This window comes from Hemibagrus wyckioides, linkage group LG12 (genome assembly GCF_019097595.1).
Source record: "Hemibagrus wyckioides isolate EC202008001 linkage group LG12, SWU_Hwy_1.0, whole genome shotgun sequence".
Classification (NCBI taxonomy): Eukaryota; Metazoa; Chordata; class Actinopteri; order Siluriformes; family Bagridae; genus Hemibagrus; species Hemibagrus wyckioides.
The window spans coordinates 5,708,543-5,724,541 of NC_080721.1; the positions used below are offsets into that span (position 1 = coordinate 5,708,543).

A 15,999-nucleotide genomic window follows, 5' to 3' on the forward strand; every position below is an offset into this window, starting at 1 on the left:
TATAATCTAGTTTTATATTTTAATTTAAATTTTATTTCTAATATTTTATATTCTAATTTTACATTTTGTATTTAAATCGCATTTCTTATATTTTATATTATAATTTTAAATTTTGTATTTAAATTGTATTTCTTATATTTTATATTCTAGTTTTACATTTTTATTTAAATTGTATTTCTTATATTTTATATTCTAGTTTTATATTTTTATTTAATTGAATTTCATATATTTTATATTCTAGTTTAATATTTTTTATTTAAATTGTATTTCTTATCTTTTATATTCTAATTTTACATTTTTATTTAAATTGTATTTCTTATATTTTATATTTTAATTTTACACTTTTATTTAAATTGTATTTTTTATATTTTAGTTTTATATTTTTATTTAAATTGTATTTCTTATATTTTATATTCGTTTTATGTTTTTTATTTAAATTATTCCTTATATTTTATATTCTAATTTTACATTTTGTATTTAAATTGCATTTCTTGTATTTTATAATCTAGTTTTATATTTTAATTTAAATTTTATTTCTAATATTTTATATTCTAATTTTACATTTTGTATTTAAATCGCATTTCTTATATTTTATAATCTAGTTTTATATTTTAATTTAAATTGTATTTCTAATATTTTATATTCTAATTTTACATTTTGTATTTAAATTGCATTTCTTATATTTTATAATCTAGTTTTATATTTTTATTTAAATTGTATTTCTTATATTTTATATTCTAGTTTTATATTTTTATTTAATTGAATTTCATATATTTTATATTCTAGTTTAATATTTTTAATTTAAATTGTATTTCTTATCTTTTATATTCTAATTTTACATTTTTATTTAAATTGTATTTCTTATATTTTATATTTTAATTTTACATTTTGTATTTAAATTGTATTTCTTATATTTTATATTCTAGTTTTATATTTTTATTTAAATTGTATTTGTTAGATTTTATATTCTAGTTTTACATTTTTGTTTAAATTATATTTCTTATACTTTATTTTCTAGTTGTACATTTTTATTTAAATTGTATTTCATATATTTTATGTTCTAGTTACATATTGTATTTAAATTGTATTTCTAATATTTTATATTTATTATTTAACTTGTATTGCTTATATTCTATATTCTAGTTTTATATTTTTATTTAAATAGAAATGCAAGAAAACATTCACATTCTGAACCTACCATCTGTGTGCTTCAGCAAAACTTAAGATTTATCAGAAACAGGCTACATTTATTCATTTACATTTACATTACTGCTGTTTGACAGATGCTCTTATCCAGAGCGACGTACAAGAGTGCTTTGAGGTCTCTATCAGTGAATACATTAACACAGGTTCACTAGGTCTCAGACTTAGGATACCATTTATTTCAATCTCCAGCTCCAACTGCAGTCTCAGCTTTCTGTTCTGTGAGTGACAGACGTGGAACCCCACCTGATCTTCTGCAGTTGTAGTCCATCCACCTCAAGACTCAACATGTAGTGCATTCTGAGATGCTTTTCTGCTCTCCACAATTGTACAGAGTGTTTATCTGAGTTACTGTAGCTTTTCTCTAGGCACGATCTTGGACTTGAACTTAAAGATGCCATGTTTGATGTTGTGTGTGTGTGTGTGTGTGTGTGTGTATACTGCATGTTGTGCAGTCTGAAATGCGCAAAAAACACCCTTTCTGTAAATTCAAACCAATCTGGTAAATTTCTATTGATCTCTCTCATCAACAAGACATTTCCTTCCTTCCTTTATTGCACAATTATGAGTAGACTCGTGTGTGAAAATCCCATAAAATCAGCAGTTACAATACACATACTCAATCCAGCCCATGTGGCACCAACAATTATTCCATGGTCAAAATCACAGAGATAACACTTTCTCCACATTCTCATGATTGATATGAACTTCGCCTGAAGCTTCGCTGTCACATGATTGGCTGATTAGATAATTGCATGGGTGTGTAGGTGTGTTCCTAATAAAGTGCTCAGTGAGTGTAAGCATATACTTCCCGATGAAAAGTGATAGAAGAAATTCTAACAGACAAGATTATGTTGTTATCTGCCTCATCTGACCATATGTCCTAACTGTAATGTCTTTATCTCTCTGGAATAAAACATCTTTGATGCCTTCCTGTGTAGATACTCTCCTTTTCGGAGTGCAGGAACTAGGGAGAAATCATGACTCCAGTTTAAATAAACTGCAAAACACATATCATCATTTCCCTTGCAAAAGTTTGACTTGTTTTCCTCATGCTTAAAACCTTCCACAGAGGTCATGCAAAAATGAATCCAGCTGTCCAGCTCTGTCGTGTATGAACACAGCCAGGATTCATGTTATTGCAGCGTTGTACATGTAGTGATGATGCCTTCTTTCTCTCTCTGGCCTGGAACTTTCACTATTTGTCATTTACTCCGGTTATATTACTGCTATCCATTTATCCATTTTAGTTTGGGTAACTGAGAACATGTGTATATGGATTCCTGATACCTGATGTTATGCTGATGCTAGATTTTCCCATTTCTACTGTTATGGTATCTGCCTGATTCACCCTGATGCACCATTTCTGCATGGAACTTCCGTATCTGTCTCATTTTGTATTGTGTTGTTTATGGTAATTTGACCATGGACACCGATACCCTTGATATTTGCACACCCTATTTCTTCTGTACCTGGTTTCAAAGAGTAATTGGGTTCGATTGTGGTGAATGTGCTGTTCATGTGTATTCGCTACATTCCTGTCTTTTTGTTTGTTAGAGCAGTCATTCTTCATGGTCTGTTCTAAAAGTTTGTAAAGAAAAATCTACACAACCTGTTTAAATTTGCAGGTTTTTGTGATGTAAAACAAATGAAACCGTGTTCCAAGTTGTTTTTAGTTTGATGGCTTATGAAATCATGTATTGATGTAGATTCATGTAGATTCTATATATACACTTTGGGGTCCAAAAGTCTGAGTATGGTATTCAGTTCAAATGTAACAGAAACATTTTCATTAAAAATAGATATTTTCAGCAATAACGTCAATGAAGAGTAAAATCTTTAATCTGATCAATGCATGGAGGTCTGTCTTTTCACAGAACATGCATTTACACCGATCAGGCATAACATTATGACAGGTGAAGTGAATAACACTGATGATCTCCTCATCATGGCTCCTGTTAGTGGGTGGGATATATTAGGCAGCAGGTGAACATTTTGTCCTCAAAGTTGATGTGTTAGAAGCAGGGAAAATGGACAAGTGTAAGGATTTGAGCGAGTTTGACGAAGGGCCAAATTGTGATGGCTAGACCACTGGATCAGAGCATCTCCAAAACTGCAGCTCTTGTGGGGTGTTCCCGGTCTACAGTGGTCAGTATCTATCAAAAGTGGTCCAAGGAAGGAACAGTGGTGAACCGGAGACAGGGTCATGGACGGCCAAGTCTCATTGATGCACGTGGGGAGTGAAGGCTGACCCGTGTGATCTGATCCAACAGACGAGTTACTGTTGCTCAAACTGCTGAAGAAGTTAATGCTGGTTCTGATAGAAAGGTGTCAGAATACACAGTGCAGGACGGGTCAGGGCTGTTTCGGCAGCAAAAGGGGGACCGACATGATATTAGGCAGGAGGTCATAATGTTATGCCTGATTGGTGTATTCTCTCTCTCTCGCTCTCTCTCATTTTTCAATTGAAATCCACCAAACTACAGCATATAATATTCAAATGAATAGACATTAAGTAGCTTGAATGTGATTGTCATTTTCATGTATACAAAGATTAACACCACACGTGTGCAGATTTGTAAATTTCCCTTTGGGATGAATAAGGTATCTATCTATCTATCTATCTATCTATCTATCTATCTATCTATCTATATGTCTGTCTGTCTGTCTATCTATCTTTATATATTAAGCATATGAACACTTTGTACTTAAAAACTTTAAAGGACTTCCTTTCCTATTACGCTTACTCATCCAGCACCATTTCCCCATTTAGTGATCAGCATTTACTCTGTACTCTATAGGGGATTTTAACTTTTATAGGCCAATGATAAATCATTTCATATCACACTGCCATGTCCTATATGCATGTTCTAATTTTCTTACCAGGCAGTGTGTGTGTGTGTGTGTGTGTGTGTGTGTAGAGAGAGAGAGAAAGAGACAGAGAGATAGAGCTGATGTTGGGGAGCCCTAGAGTGCACAGTGAGAATGGTGCGTTACTTTGCGCCGTGAAAGTGTGTCAGTGGGTTACATTGACACCAATGCGAAAAGCGCGATGGAAGGAGGAGCCGGTGAACTGGGTCACATGGGCCGCAATGAGCACTTTTACTCGAAACACAACAGTCAGCAGCACAGCGCTACAGAGTCGATCTGGTTTTGTGTAGCCGATCTCTCATCCATTCGGGTTTCAATTCCAGGCGGATTGTTCTCTATCTCTTTTGGCTATTTTACTGAAAGAGTCGTGCAGCGTTCACTGCGCAGCGTCTCGAATCGTTTTTCAAGCGACTTCGTGTCGCCGAATTCTCGGGAGCTTCAACAGATGGATTGAAATCTTAACATTTAATCTGTTGTTTTTTTTTTTTTCCAATTTATTTATTATCATTTCACAGACAGAAACGAAAAAACAAATGTTTCACGTTTAAAACCGGTCATCGAACAAGCTGGTGACATTTTGTTTTATTCGGAGCAAGCAGAAAGTTTTGAACACAGCTCTGTGTTGTCGGAAGACATGGAATCGACCAAAGCTGGTAAGATTTATTTATTTATTTATTTCGTAAAAAGGGTAATTATTATTATTATTATATTTACTTTGTTGGTCCACTTCCTGTCCAGTGCTTCCAGCTACTGTTGCCATTGCGGCTAATTCACAACAATGCTCAGGCAAAGATAACAGTGTTTTGTTGTCTGCTTTTGCTCATTTTCGACCTTAAACGCCGAAGTGTTTGTTTATTATAAGCACAAGACATCTGTCTTTGGACGGCACTGCAGTTGCTCAATTCACATGGACACTTCGCCCTAGCCATGTGCAAGTGTGTTTACGCTACCCGTGCGTGCTCGCTGATTGGCCCAACAGGCGCCGTGACGTAGGTATTGCATAATTTTGCACGGCGAGGTGGTGCGGCTCGAGCTTGCGGATACACGTGAGACGACTACGGTCTGTCTGAGGAGGTGACCTACTTCTGAACACCACTCCGTCTACAGCCTCTATCTCTCTGTCTGTCAACCACTTAATATATGCATTTAGGTCATTTCTAACCTTTATGCATTTAAGAACACAGTGTCACGTATTTCTTGTGTGTGTATGTATTTAATTTTCCCCTTGAACATGACTGCCCTAATGATACTGGCATAAACAGTGCAGCCATTTTGTGTGTGTGTGTGTGTGTGAAATCCTAGCATTTCTTTCCATTTCATATCTGTGAAAGTCTCACCTAAACTACTACAATATTGCTAATATGCATAAACAATAAGCATACTAGCATTAGAGCTTCTCCGGGGGGAAAACCTGTTGAGCTCTCCTCTTATTCCTTACATCCACATTCAATACATTTTCTTCCCCATTGAATTAAAAACCTTTTCGTGACAGGAATGTGTGCTTCATGGACTCGTGTGCTTTGAGGATCGTCATCTGTTTTAGCTGCACCCTTTCTGAAAGGACAATTATGTAATGGAGTTACCTAACCGCAGAGATCGGGAGGCAGATTTCAGGTTAAACTAGTTCAGAAATAATTATAAAGAAGCTCCACATAAGTCTCATTCATTTGCTTTCTTCCTGAGAACGGAGAATTTTCTCGGGGTGTTACTGTATGCTAACATGGTGCAATTATTTAACCAGGAGCTCCTGAATGTTTTATAGCCAGGGATCTGTTTTAACTCGCAGCGCCGATTAAATAAGGAATATTTTGTCTACTTATCGGGTGCCAGGGCTTTTTTATTATTTATTCATTTTTCAACTTTGTTAATGTTAGGTTGTAAATTCCACTTTGCCCATTACGAGATCAAGAGCTTTGTTAGATAACAACGTAACAGCAAGCCTTACACCGATCAGCCATTGTGACATTAAAACTACTGACAGGTGAAGTAAATAACATCGATTATCTCATTAAAGTGTCATCTGTCGATATATTAGGCAGCAAGTGAAGTTGATGAGCATTGAAGGCAGGAGCTGAGCGATTTATATATACACACAAAGGCCGAATTGTGATGACTAGACGACTGCGTCAGAGCTTCAGACGGGCCGGTCTTGAGGATATGCACCTACTATAAGTGGTCTAAGGAAGGACAGTCGGTGAACTTGTGACAGGCTCGTGATGTGCATGGGGAGTGAAGGCTAACTTGTCTGGTTCAATACCACAGAAGAGTTACTGCAGCACAAATTAACTATGATAGAAAGGTGTCAGTGCATCACGGCTTGCTGTGTAGCTGCAGACTGGACAGAGTGGGCACATGAGCATCAGAACCGGAGGAAGAAAGTGGCCTGCTTTGATAAATCATGTTTTCTTTTACATCACGTTGATGGCCGGGTGTGTTAGTATCACTTACTTGGGGGGGGGGAGAAGGCACCAGGATGCACTACGGGAAAGACGGCATTGACTGACTTATTATTATATTTAATACTAATCAGTTGTTTTATAGATGTTAGATGTATGTTATATAGAAAATGGTGTATAATAGCACTCATAATTCTCTTTTTGTTGTTTTCCCACCATTTTAGATTCATTTTCAGGCTCAAACAACCCACATATGTATATGACTGGGTAGATGGAACAAGAAAGGTAGATGAAACAGTGCCTGATGTACAGATAATATGTGTCACTGTGTGCTTTTTAAAAATAGCAAGAGGGTGACAGTAAAGGAGGACAGAACAGTGGTCGGAAAAAAAAAGAGAGCTGAATTTTCAATCTCACAAAACGTATTTCTGTAGACGTCGAGCCCTTTTATTATATTATTGATTAAAACAGAATATGGTTGCAGAACGCACATCGTCACCAAATCTTAGACTATAATATAGCGCTTTTTTCATGCTGTGTTTTTCTTAATCCGTGAGTGATCTAGACTTTTGTGTGATTAAAAAAAAAGAGTAGAAACAGTTAGTCACGATTTGATAAAGGCTATTAGTTTCCTCTTTTACGGTGTGCTAAGAAAAGCAGAAATAGAATAATATTCTGTTTGCTTGTTTTCCCGTTTTCATTTGAACCTGATTGAATGCATCACGCACGATTTTATTCAGAAGCCCAAACTGAGCAGTTACCAAGAGCTTCACCTCTAACCCGTGTGATTTTCCATCAGGAGGCGTTATAGCCTACATCAGCTCATCCAGTTCGGCCTCCAGCCCCGAGTCGTGCCACAGCGACAGCTCCAACAGCAGCTACCAGTTTTCATCCTCTTCCCCTAGTGCGTCTTTTTCCAACCGCCACACCGGACAGCAGATGGACGCGGCCAGCTTCTCCCAGCCTCAGAGTCACAGCACGACCAAGACACGCTCTCCGTCTACCACCAAATCTGGTATCACCAGTGAGTGCACCTAATAATTGTCATTTCTGAAAAATCCATGGTCTTTATCAACATATAGTAAATGACTTCTCGTTTCTTTTCTCAGTTATTGCCTTCTGAATGTAAGTAAGTATAATATGCTGGACTAAGTAGCAATGCTTCAGTTTATACACATGCACCCTCTGTAGGTCAGAACTATACACCAGGGTTCGGCTATGAAGAGACGTCACGAAATCTCGAGTGGATTAAAAAACAGTGCTTCATGCAGAGCTTGTGCTCTTCTGACTCATAGCTTGTTGCTTTTGCAGAGATCAGTGGCCTGGTGTTGCTGTGTAAAGTGTGCGGAGACGTGGCTTCAGGGTTTCATTACGGTGTTCACGCCTGCGAGGGCTGCAAGGTGAGAAAACGCACCTAAAGAGGACTGTGAAAGTTCATGCAATATTTCCGACCACAAGTCCTGAGCTTGACATTTGTCATGTTTTTTTTGTTCAAATGAATCAACGATGAATCAATTCTTAAATAATATATTGCTTATGGTATTTGGCAGACAGCCGTATTCAGAGAGGTGTATCTTTATCTCTTTTAAGTGGTGGTGCTGGGATTTTAATCAGACACCTAAATGTCATAAAGCCTACTTTCTCCAGCTCGATGTTGTTCATCTCGCTCTATTCTTTAATCCTCTATAGAACAAAACATGGCCCTACCTGGAAAAACTGCCAAATAATCACCAAAATTCACTTAAACACAACAAAAAAGCAAACAAACACAGTCCTGAACATTTGGGTTAGGCTTAAATATCTTTGTCCGTGAAAATAGAACAGCTGTAAAGAAAGCATTTTCATCCTCCACCAATCAACCGTCAACACGACTGTCCCAATAATGTCTCACTAGCAAGTGAATATTAATGTCATGAATTATTTATTGATGTTTTTATTTAGTTTTAGTGTTTACAAGGGAGGGGTTGCATTACGATGTATGAAGCAATTAGGAAAAGAGGTTATTCCCATTAAATGAAGAATATTTTCAACATGAAAAGTTGAACAGTCCAGAAAAATAAAACTGAATCCCTATAAAATAAAATAGGGATAAAATAGTTTAATAATTTAATTTAATAATTTATTTTTATTTTTAGTTATTTCGTTTTTTTTATTACATTTTTTCCCCTCTCCTTCCTCTTTTTCTTTTCTTTTCTTTTGTAAAGCTGCTTTGAGACAATGTCCATTGTAAAAGGCACTATACAGATAAATTAAATTGAATTGAAATAAAGGGTTAATGAAATCCAGGGCTGTGTGTAACCTGAATTGCATTTCATGATTTTTTTTTTTTGAACCACCACTTCCTCTTACCCGTTTCATCATCTTCCTTTTCATCACCATTGTATTATCTTTCATCTTCCTTTTTGTCTGTCAATTTGTCCATTGTATTTTGCAATCCAGGATTCTTTAGACGTTACGTAGGATTAGTTCATGATGATACACTATTGTGTGGCTTTTACATTGGCATACACGCCGTCTTCTTCAGTCTATCTAGGTTCTACTTGATTGTGTTTTCGACTCGTTCCGTAACATGATACCAGATAAAAGAAGTTTCTGTTTATCTGTGGGTAGAGAGAGAGAGAGAGAGAGAGAGAGAGAGAGAGATATATGATCAGACACAAAGATTATGGCGTGAGTGTAAAGACTTTGCAGGCCCCTGAAATGAAAATTGTTTTAATGTTTTTGAATCATAAAGTAATTAGCTTCAACCTAATTAAAAACAACATACAGATTTAACAAATAAAGGAATCTCATTTAAAAGTATGTTTTTATTTTATTTTATTCATTTTATTTCGTTTACTGTACTTTATTTTATTCATTTTATTTCATTTATTTTATTTTATGCATTTTATTTTATTTCATTTATTTTATTGTATTCATTTTATTTCATTTATTTTATTTTATTCAGTTTATTTCATTTATTTTATTCATTTTATTTCATTTCATTTATTTTATTCATTTTATTTCATTTATTTTATTTTATGCATTTTATTTTATTTCATTTATTTTATTTTATTCATTTTATTTCATTTATTTTATTTTATTTTATTTTATTTCATTTATTTTATTTTATTCATTTTATTTCATTTCATTTATTTTATTCATTTTATTTTATTTTATTTTATTTTATTTTATTTTATTTTATTTTATTTTATTTTCTCTTATTTGACAGTATAAATAGAGATGGTTTTACTACAACACTCTAAGCTGCTGGCTTGCTGTTTAAAGCCAGTCATCCTGAAGCCTGTCCACAACAGAAAAGATCAACCTGCTTCACACAACATTCTAAACTCCTGGATAAACCAGTTTCCGTCAAAATAGATTTGATCTTGATTTTATCCTTAACCCTTTAATGTCCTATGTGACCGTTTGGTAGAGTCACTATATTTCATTAACAAACTTAACCCAAGCCGATCGGGCAGCCATTTGATAGAGACCTATATTTAAATAATTATATTATATATTGTTGTTATTATTGACCATGCTTTGGACGTTAAAGGGTTAAGTCTACTGTTTTTGCACCATTTCACACCGGTTTCTCTCTCTCTCTCTCTCTCTCTGTCCTGATTCCCCTGCATTCGTTACTGCCTGTGTGGTTACAGTCACCTGGAAGACTTCGTCTGTTCCTGTCTGATTTGCTCATTTCTTATCTTTTTCTTTCAACCAGGGTTTCTTCCGGAGGAGCATCCAACAGAACATCCAGTACAAGAAGTGCCTTAAGAATGAGAACTGCCCCATCATGCGCATCAACAGGAACCGATGCCAGCAGTGCCGCTTTAAGAAGTGTCTGCTGGTCGGCATGTCGAGAGACGGTGAGCACGCTCAGTTTGCCGTATAAGTTTGTTGACAGGTTCGGGACAGCTGTTTGAAAGTGTACATCATAGCACACCAAATACATCTTGCTGCAGTCCCAAAGGTTTAGGGGGTGGAGTCAGCCATGCTCTAGTTCCTCCTACTGAAAATCCAGGGAGTGCATGTTGCTCAATGATGCTAGGGTAATGTTTTTAGGAGCAGTTTGGACTTTTTCCACTTCAGGTGTTGCGTTTCAGTTCACCGATCCTGATGGGGAGATGCTTTTCAGATTTACCTGCATAAATGTAGACTAGGCCAGAAAATAATATAGTGCCCATGGAGAAGAGAAGGTTAAGGCCCTTAATCAAGGGCCCAGCATCAACAAGCTGCTATTATGCTAAAAATAGGCTGTTGTACTCTAGACAGACTTTTACTGCAATATACATTACAGTTAAATGATAATCAGTGTATAAGCATTGTTTTAAGGCTGTACTCATGTAAATGACCAGAGTGTACTGATACTATTTCTTTAAGATGGCTGCGTCTGGCCCTGTAAATTTAATCCTCTCCCCATATGTTAACTGAAGCGAGTGTCTACTTTTTAGAGGCACATAAAAGAGAAAGTATTAATATCTACATCAAGCCGTGTCATCTGCATGGTTTTGGGAGGCTGAGTAGCTAACCTAACCGTGCCTAAAAAATAAAAAATAACAACCAGTTGATGGTGTTTTTAAAGCATTTGGGCTTGACTGTGCTCATGTGGGAAATCTGTCAGAGATTGGTTTATTTTCTTGATCTGAACCGTTCTGCCCAACAGAGTAAAACAGCTCGGATTAAATTCTCCTTCTTTTCTAAAATCACCTTTAGAAACATGTTATATCATGGCTGTGGATGGGATGTTAGTATTTAAAATTTATCTGCACACCAAAATGTGTTACATGAGGTTCACTTTTGTCTATAAACAGACTTTGAAAAGCATTATTTGTTATGCAAAAGAGAAACAAATTTCAGTTCAGGCAAGTCTTTAGGTTTAATACATAACCTGGATGCTGACATATATTTATATATTAATTTTGTTTGTATTTTAATACACATTAACTACACATTGTACTAATGTAGCTTTTCTGTGCATCACAAAATTTTTTATTTGGTATTTTAGTGTTTTTAGTACATACTTACTTATTTATTTATTTATTTATTTATTTTCCAAGGATAAGATTTGCCTTTAAAAATATACAGCTTAAATACAGCTTAGGGGTTTGTTTAAACAATAAATAAATAAATAAATATATTTAAAAAAAAAAAAAAAAAAAAATATATATATATATATATATATATATATAAATATATATATATATATATATATAAATATATATATATATATATATATATATATATATAAATATATATAAAATCAGAACCCTGAATAAATCTCAAAAAGGAAAAAAAAACATGCAAACAGTCTAAAATGTTAAATCTTAAAATGGATTAAAAACAGCACAGGAAAAATTTATTCAAGTGAAATATATTCTAATATTAGCTTTAGAACTATATACAGTGGAATAAATCAGAATTTGCCCATGTCAAGATTTTTCCCAGTACTCTAATTTAGTATGATAATATACTATGTGTAACGACACTGTATGCAGTTCATTAACCACATGTACGGTTATGTTCTCCACAGCTGTGCGTTTCGGTCGTATCCCGAAGCGAGAGAAACAGCGCATGCTGCTCGAGATGCAGAGCGCCATGAACAACATGATGAACAACAGCCAGCTGCATGGCAGCAGTCCTCCAGTTTCCAGCAGCCAGACTCAAGCTTGTCCAGCAAAGCCAACAGCTCATGCTTCTCCTTCCTTCTCCCCTGCCTCTTCCCCTCAAAGCAGCCAATCTGAGCTCAGCAATGACCCTGAGCCTTCACTCCCAATGGACACAAGCCCAAGCTCTGACTCATCCAGTGCCACAGACAGTGGCGAGGAAGAGGTCGTCGGCACGGGGACGAGGCCGGGTCACGAAGGCGAACGCATTATGGACAACACGCAAGAGGTCTGGAACCACCATAATAACATAGCTACAGTGACACGCCAGCACCAACGTTTACACTACACCCCTCAGGATACTCCGGAAGCACCAGAGGAAGAAAACTCTCTCAGCCACTGCCCTGTCAGAGTGAGCAACAGTGCCTCTAGCGGTCAGTGCCACGTCCAGCTGCTCGCCAGTGCTGACCCGAGTCACCCATGCTCTGCCTCTGTTATTGGCCAGCCGCTTCGGGCGCACAACTCCAACGCAACCCGAGCCAACGCGAGCTACACTGGTCCAGCTTGGAGTGGAGGAAACCGAATGCATCTGGTGAGTGCGTCTGAATCTTATAGGAAATGTAGGAACAGTCAGTTTTTTAGAAAATATTAAATTATTATTATTATTATTATTATTATTATTATTATTAAATGTCTACTGCTTCCTGTACCAGGTGTGTCCCATGAACACTTCTCCCTACGTGGACCCACATAAATCAGGACACGCTATCTGGGAGGAGTTCTCCATGAGCTTCACCCCGGCTGTAAGGGAGGTGGTGGAGTTTGCCAAACGCATCCCCGGGTTCAGGGAGCTGTCGCAGCACGACCAGATCAGTCTCCTCAAAGCGGGTACTTTTGAGGTATGTGCCTCTCAAATGTTCAGCTAAATTTCTAATTTATTTAACTAGATTTCATCCTAGTTTCATTCACAACCTCATCCATGCCCCTGCCTCCACAATGTACACACAGATATATTACAAGTGCATACAAATGTGGCGCTTTGTATTCCCGGGGCAGGTGCTGGTGGTACGTTTCGCATCATTGTTTGACGTGAAGGAGCGCACTGTGACCTTCCTGAGTGGGAAGAAGTACAGCGTGGAGACGCTGTGCTCTATGGGTGCCGGTGACCTGCTCAACTCCATGCTGGATTTCAGCGAGAAGCTGCGAACTCTGGACCTCAGTGAGGAAGAGATGAGCCTCTTCACTGCTGTTGTACTTGTCTCTGCAGGTACGATACACATCCCGTTTTGTCAATTCCCCTCACAGTTTGACAGACAGATGAGACAAGTCTGCATCCATGCACACATGCACAAGATTCATTCATCCTATTAGGAAAATGTCCGCATGAATACCCGCAAAAAATCAGTTACAAATCAAAATAAGTAGAAAATGAGCAAAATAGTAGTTATAAATACTACGTCCTTCCCATTTCTCTCAAGGACTGCTTAGATATTTTCACACTTTACTGAACAGGGATCATAACGCAAACTATACAAATCACACAAATATCCCATTCCCTTTCTCATTTCCTTCCCATTTTAAAAATGTAATATCTATATAGTATAATATCTAGATCTAATATCACAGTGGGAAAATTTCACCAGCTTGCTCTGTGTTTATATAATTATATATACATCATAAATAATATAAGCAAACTATTCTAGGTATGTAAAACAAACCAATGAAATAAACAAGAAATAAATGCAATATATGGTCAATTGAGGAAAAATAAAAACAGTATGCACAATATGTACAGTGTGTAATATAGCTAATATTTCTAATATGAGATTTTTCTATAACAAAGATAATATAATTAATTATATTTTTAGACACATTTAAGAATTTCAAGCTTAAAACTGCTAATCTATAGGCAGGTCATTTTTTTTGCTCTCTAAAAATAAGTCTGGCAAAATGATCTGCCAATAGGATGCCACCATCTTAAGCTTAGCCATTTTAAGAATAAACTAGGCTTAGTAACCTTAGCATCTAATAGTCTTGGATATTCCTCGATATTCCACTGACCCCGACCCGCTTGTGTGTTTCCGCAGACCGCTCAGGCCTGGAGAACGCCAAGTCAGTAGAAGCTCTACAGGAGTCGCTGATCCGCACCTTGCGCAGCCTCATCACGCAGAGCCACCCGAACGAGAGTGCCATCTTTACCAAGCTGCTTCTCAAACTCCCGGAGCTGCGCTCGCTCAACAACATGCACTCGGAGCAGCTCCTGGCCTTCAAGGTCCAGCCATGAAAAGCAGATCTTCTCAAACTCCTCCTGTAGCTTGCGCAGCCCTCTTCAGCCGCAGAACCTGCAGATTCTGGACTTTTATCCAATCAGATCTTTCCACAGCTGGAGGCATGATATAGAGGTGGAAGGGAGAAATGAGCTGGGTTCAGTGTACTGTAAAGGTGTACAGAGTGACTAAATCCGGACTGAAAAAAGAGATTACAGAGAGAGGCTGTGATCCTTAGCGGAGAGACTGTATGCAGTCCTCGTTCAGAGGCACCTTCTTGAATTTGATTTTAGACTTTAAACTGCTTACGTGTCCGTGCAATATGTGACCCATGTTTACTGTTCATGGTTTTTTTTGTCTTTTTATGGTTGGAGAAATGCTGCTGTCTACATACTGCAATGCTGTGGACGATGGTGGATGTTGGTACCGTATAAGAACATTTCTTTCACTTAAGTAGATGGTGCCTAACACAGACTTTTATATATATATATATAATATGTAACAGATGTATGGAAATATCCCACCATTGGTATACTCCAAAATATATATATATATATTTTGGAGTATACCAATGGTGGGATATTTCCATACATCTGTTACGCTAAACACAAGTAAAGTACCAGAAATAAGATGAATGTGGAAGAAGCTGCTAAATGTAAGCTTTTTATTATAATGGCTGGTAAAATGGTGACCTGGAGAAGAATGTTTACCAGATATATATATATATATACATATACATATATAAATATATTTTCCTGAGTACTTCTAGCTGAGTAATATGATGCTGATTTTTTTAGTTTAGCCTAATGGTGCAGCTGTGTATATGTTTTGTGAACGATAAGATTATATTTGGTTTTAATTGATAGAAAAACGCTCTGGCAGTGTTTCTACATGACAGGGATTTTAGAAGCCGACTTGATAAGTTAGTAGCCTGCATGCACTGTTCAATAATCATCAACGGGACCCAATCGAAAAACATTCAGTAAAAGTCAAACACTCCCTGACACTTTATCAGGTTGTATATATAAACACGAGAGCAATGCTAAAAAAAAAAATAGAAAACTTTTATGTCTTTTTTTTGCTGAAGGGGTTAGGTTTGAGAACTAGAGTGAGACATTAGTCCCGGCTGATGTTTCTGTACTTATTTGAGTAGCGATTCCAATCCTGGACAGATGGGTGACAAATTAAAGGGAAAAAAACCCCATTATGTTATGTTACTTGGGCTTTTTGATGGTCTGTATGATGTCCACTGGGAGGGAAGGGTTTTCCCCTGATTGACCACCTTAATGCTCTGAGGAAACATTTCTATCCTGATGGGAGCGGTTTCTTGCAGGGTGACTCCACCCACATGAACGGTTTAACGATAAAGGATGACGATTATGTACACACAACATCTCAACGCAATTATACACCTATGGGAGATTTTCAACTAGTGTGTCGCCACCATTTTGAGGAAAACTTGGTGTACATTCTTCCAGTCCGATCTATGACAAACTTCTCTGGCAGCTTGTGGCAACCCAGAACCAAAGGCACTTTATGTTGTTGTTTTTTTCCTTTAATTTGTCACCCGTCTGTATTTCAGTTTTGTAATCTTCTTTTTCTTCTTTTTCTTTTCTTTCTGGTCAGTTATGTTCTGTTTGAATCCTTTAAAATAGACTTATTTTTGGCAACACA

The 15,999-nt window shown here is 36.7% G+C and overlaps 1 protein-coding gene across 4 annotated transcripts; it reads left to right on the top strand.

The window, feature by feature from the left end:
* Window positions 1-4,255: 4,255 nt before the first annotated feature.
* On the top strand, window positions 4,256-15,359 carry nr1d2b (nuclear receptor subfamily 1, group D, member 2b). 4 transcript variants are annotated; one of them, XM_058404552.1, is made up of 9 exons: window positions 4,256-4,727; window positions 6,695-6,755; window positions 7,270-7,494; window positions 7,782-7,870; window positions 10,177-10,321; window positions 11,986-12,650; window positions 12,772-12,957; window positions 13,115-13,325; window positions 14,146-15,359. In XM_058404552.1, the coding sequence occupies exons 3-9, from the start codon at window positions 7,410-7,412 to the stop codon at window positions 14,340-14,342; spliced, it is 1,578 nt and encodes a 525-aa protein (XP_058260535.1). In that variant the 5' UTR covers window positions 4,256-4,727; window positions 6,695-6,755; window positions 7,270-7,409; the 3' UTR covers window positions 14,343-15,359. The 4 variants fall into 4 exon arrangements, with proteins under 4 accessions (XP_058260535.1, XP_058260534.1, XP_058260538.1 ...); XM_058404555.1 differs by lacking the exon at window positions 4,256-4,727 and adding an exon at window positions 4,792-6,055; XM_058404551.1 differs by lacking the exon at window positions 6,695-6,755 and having other exon boundaries at window positions 4,257-4,727.
* Window positions 15,360-15,999: the final 640 nt, after the last annotated feature.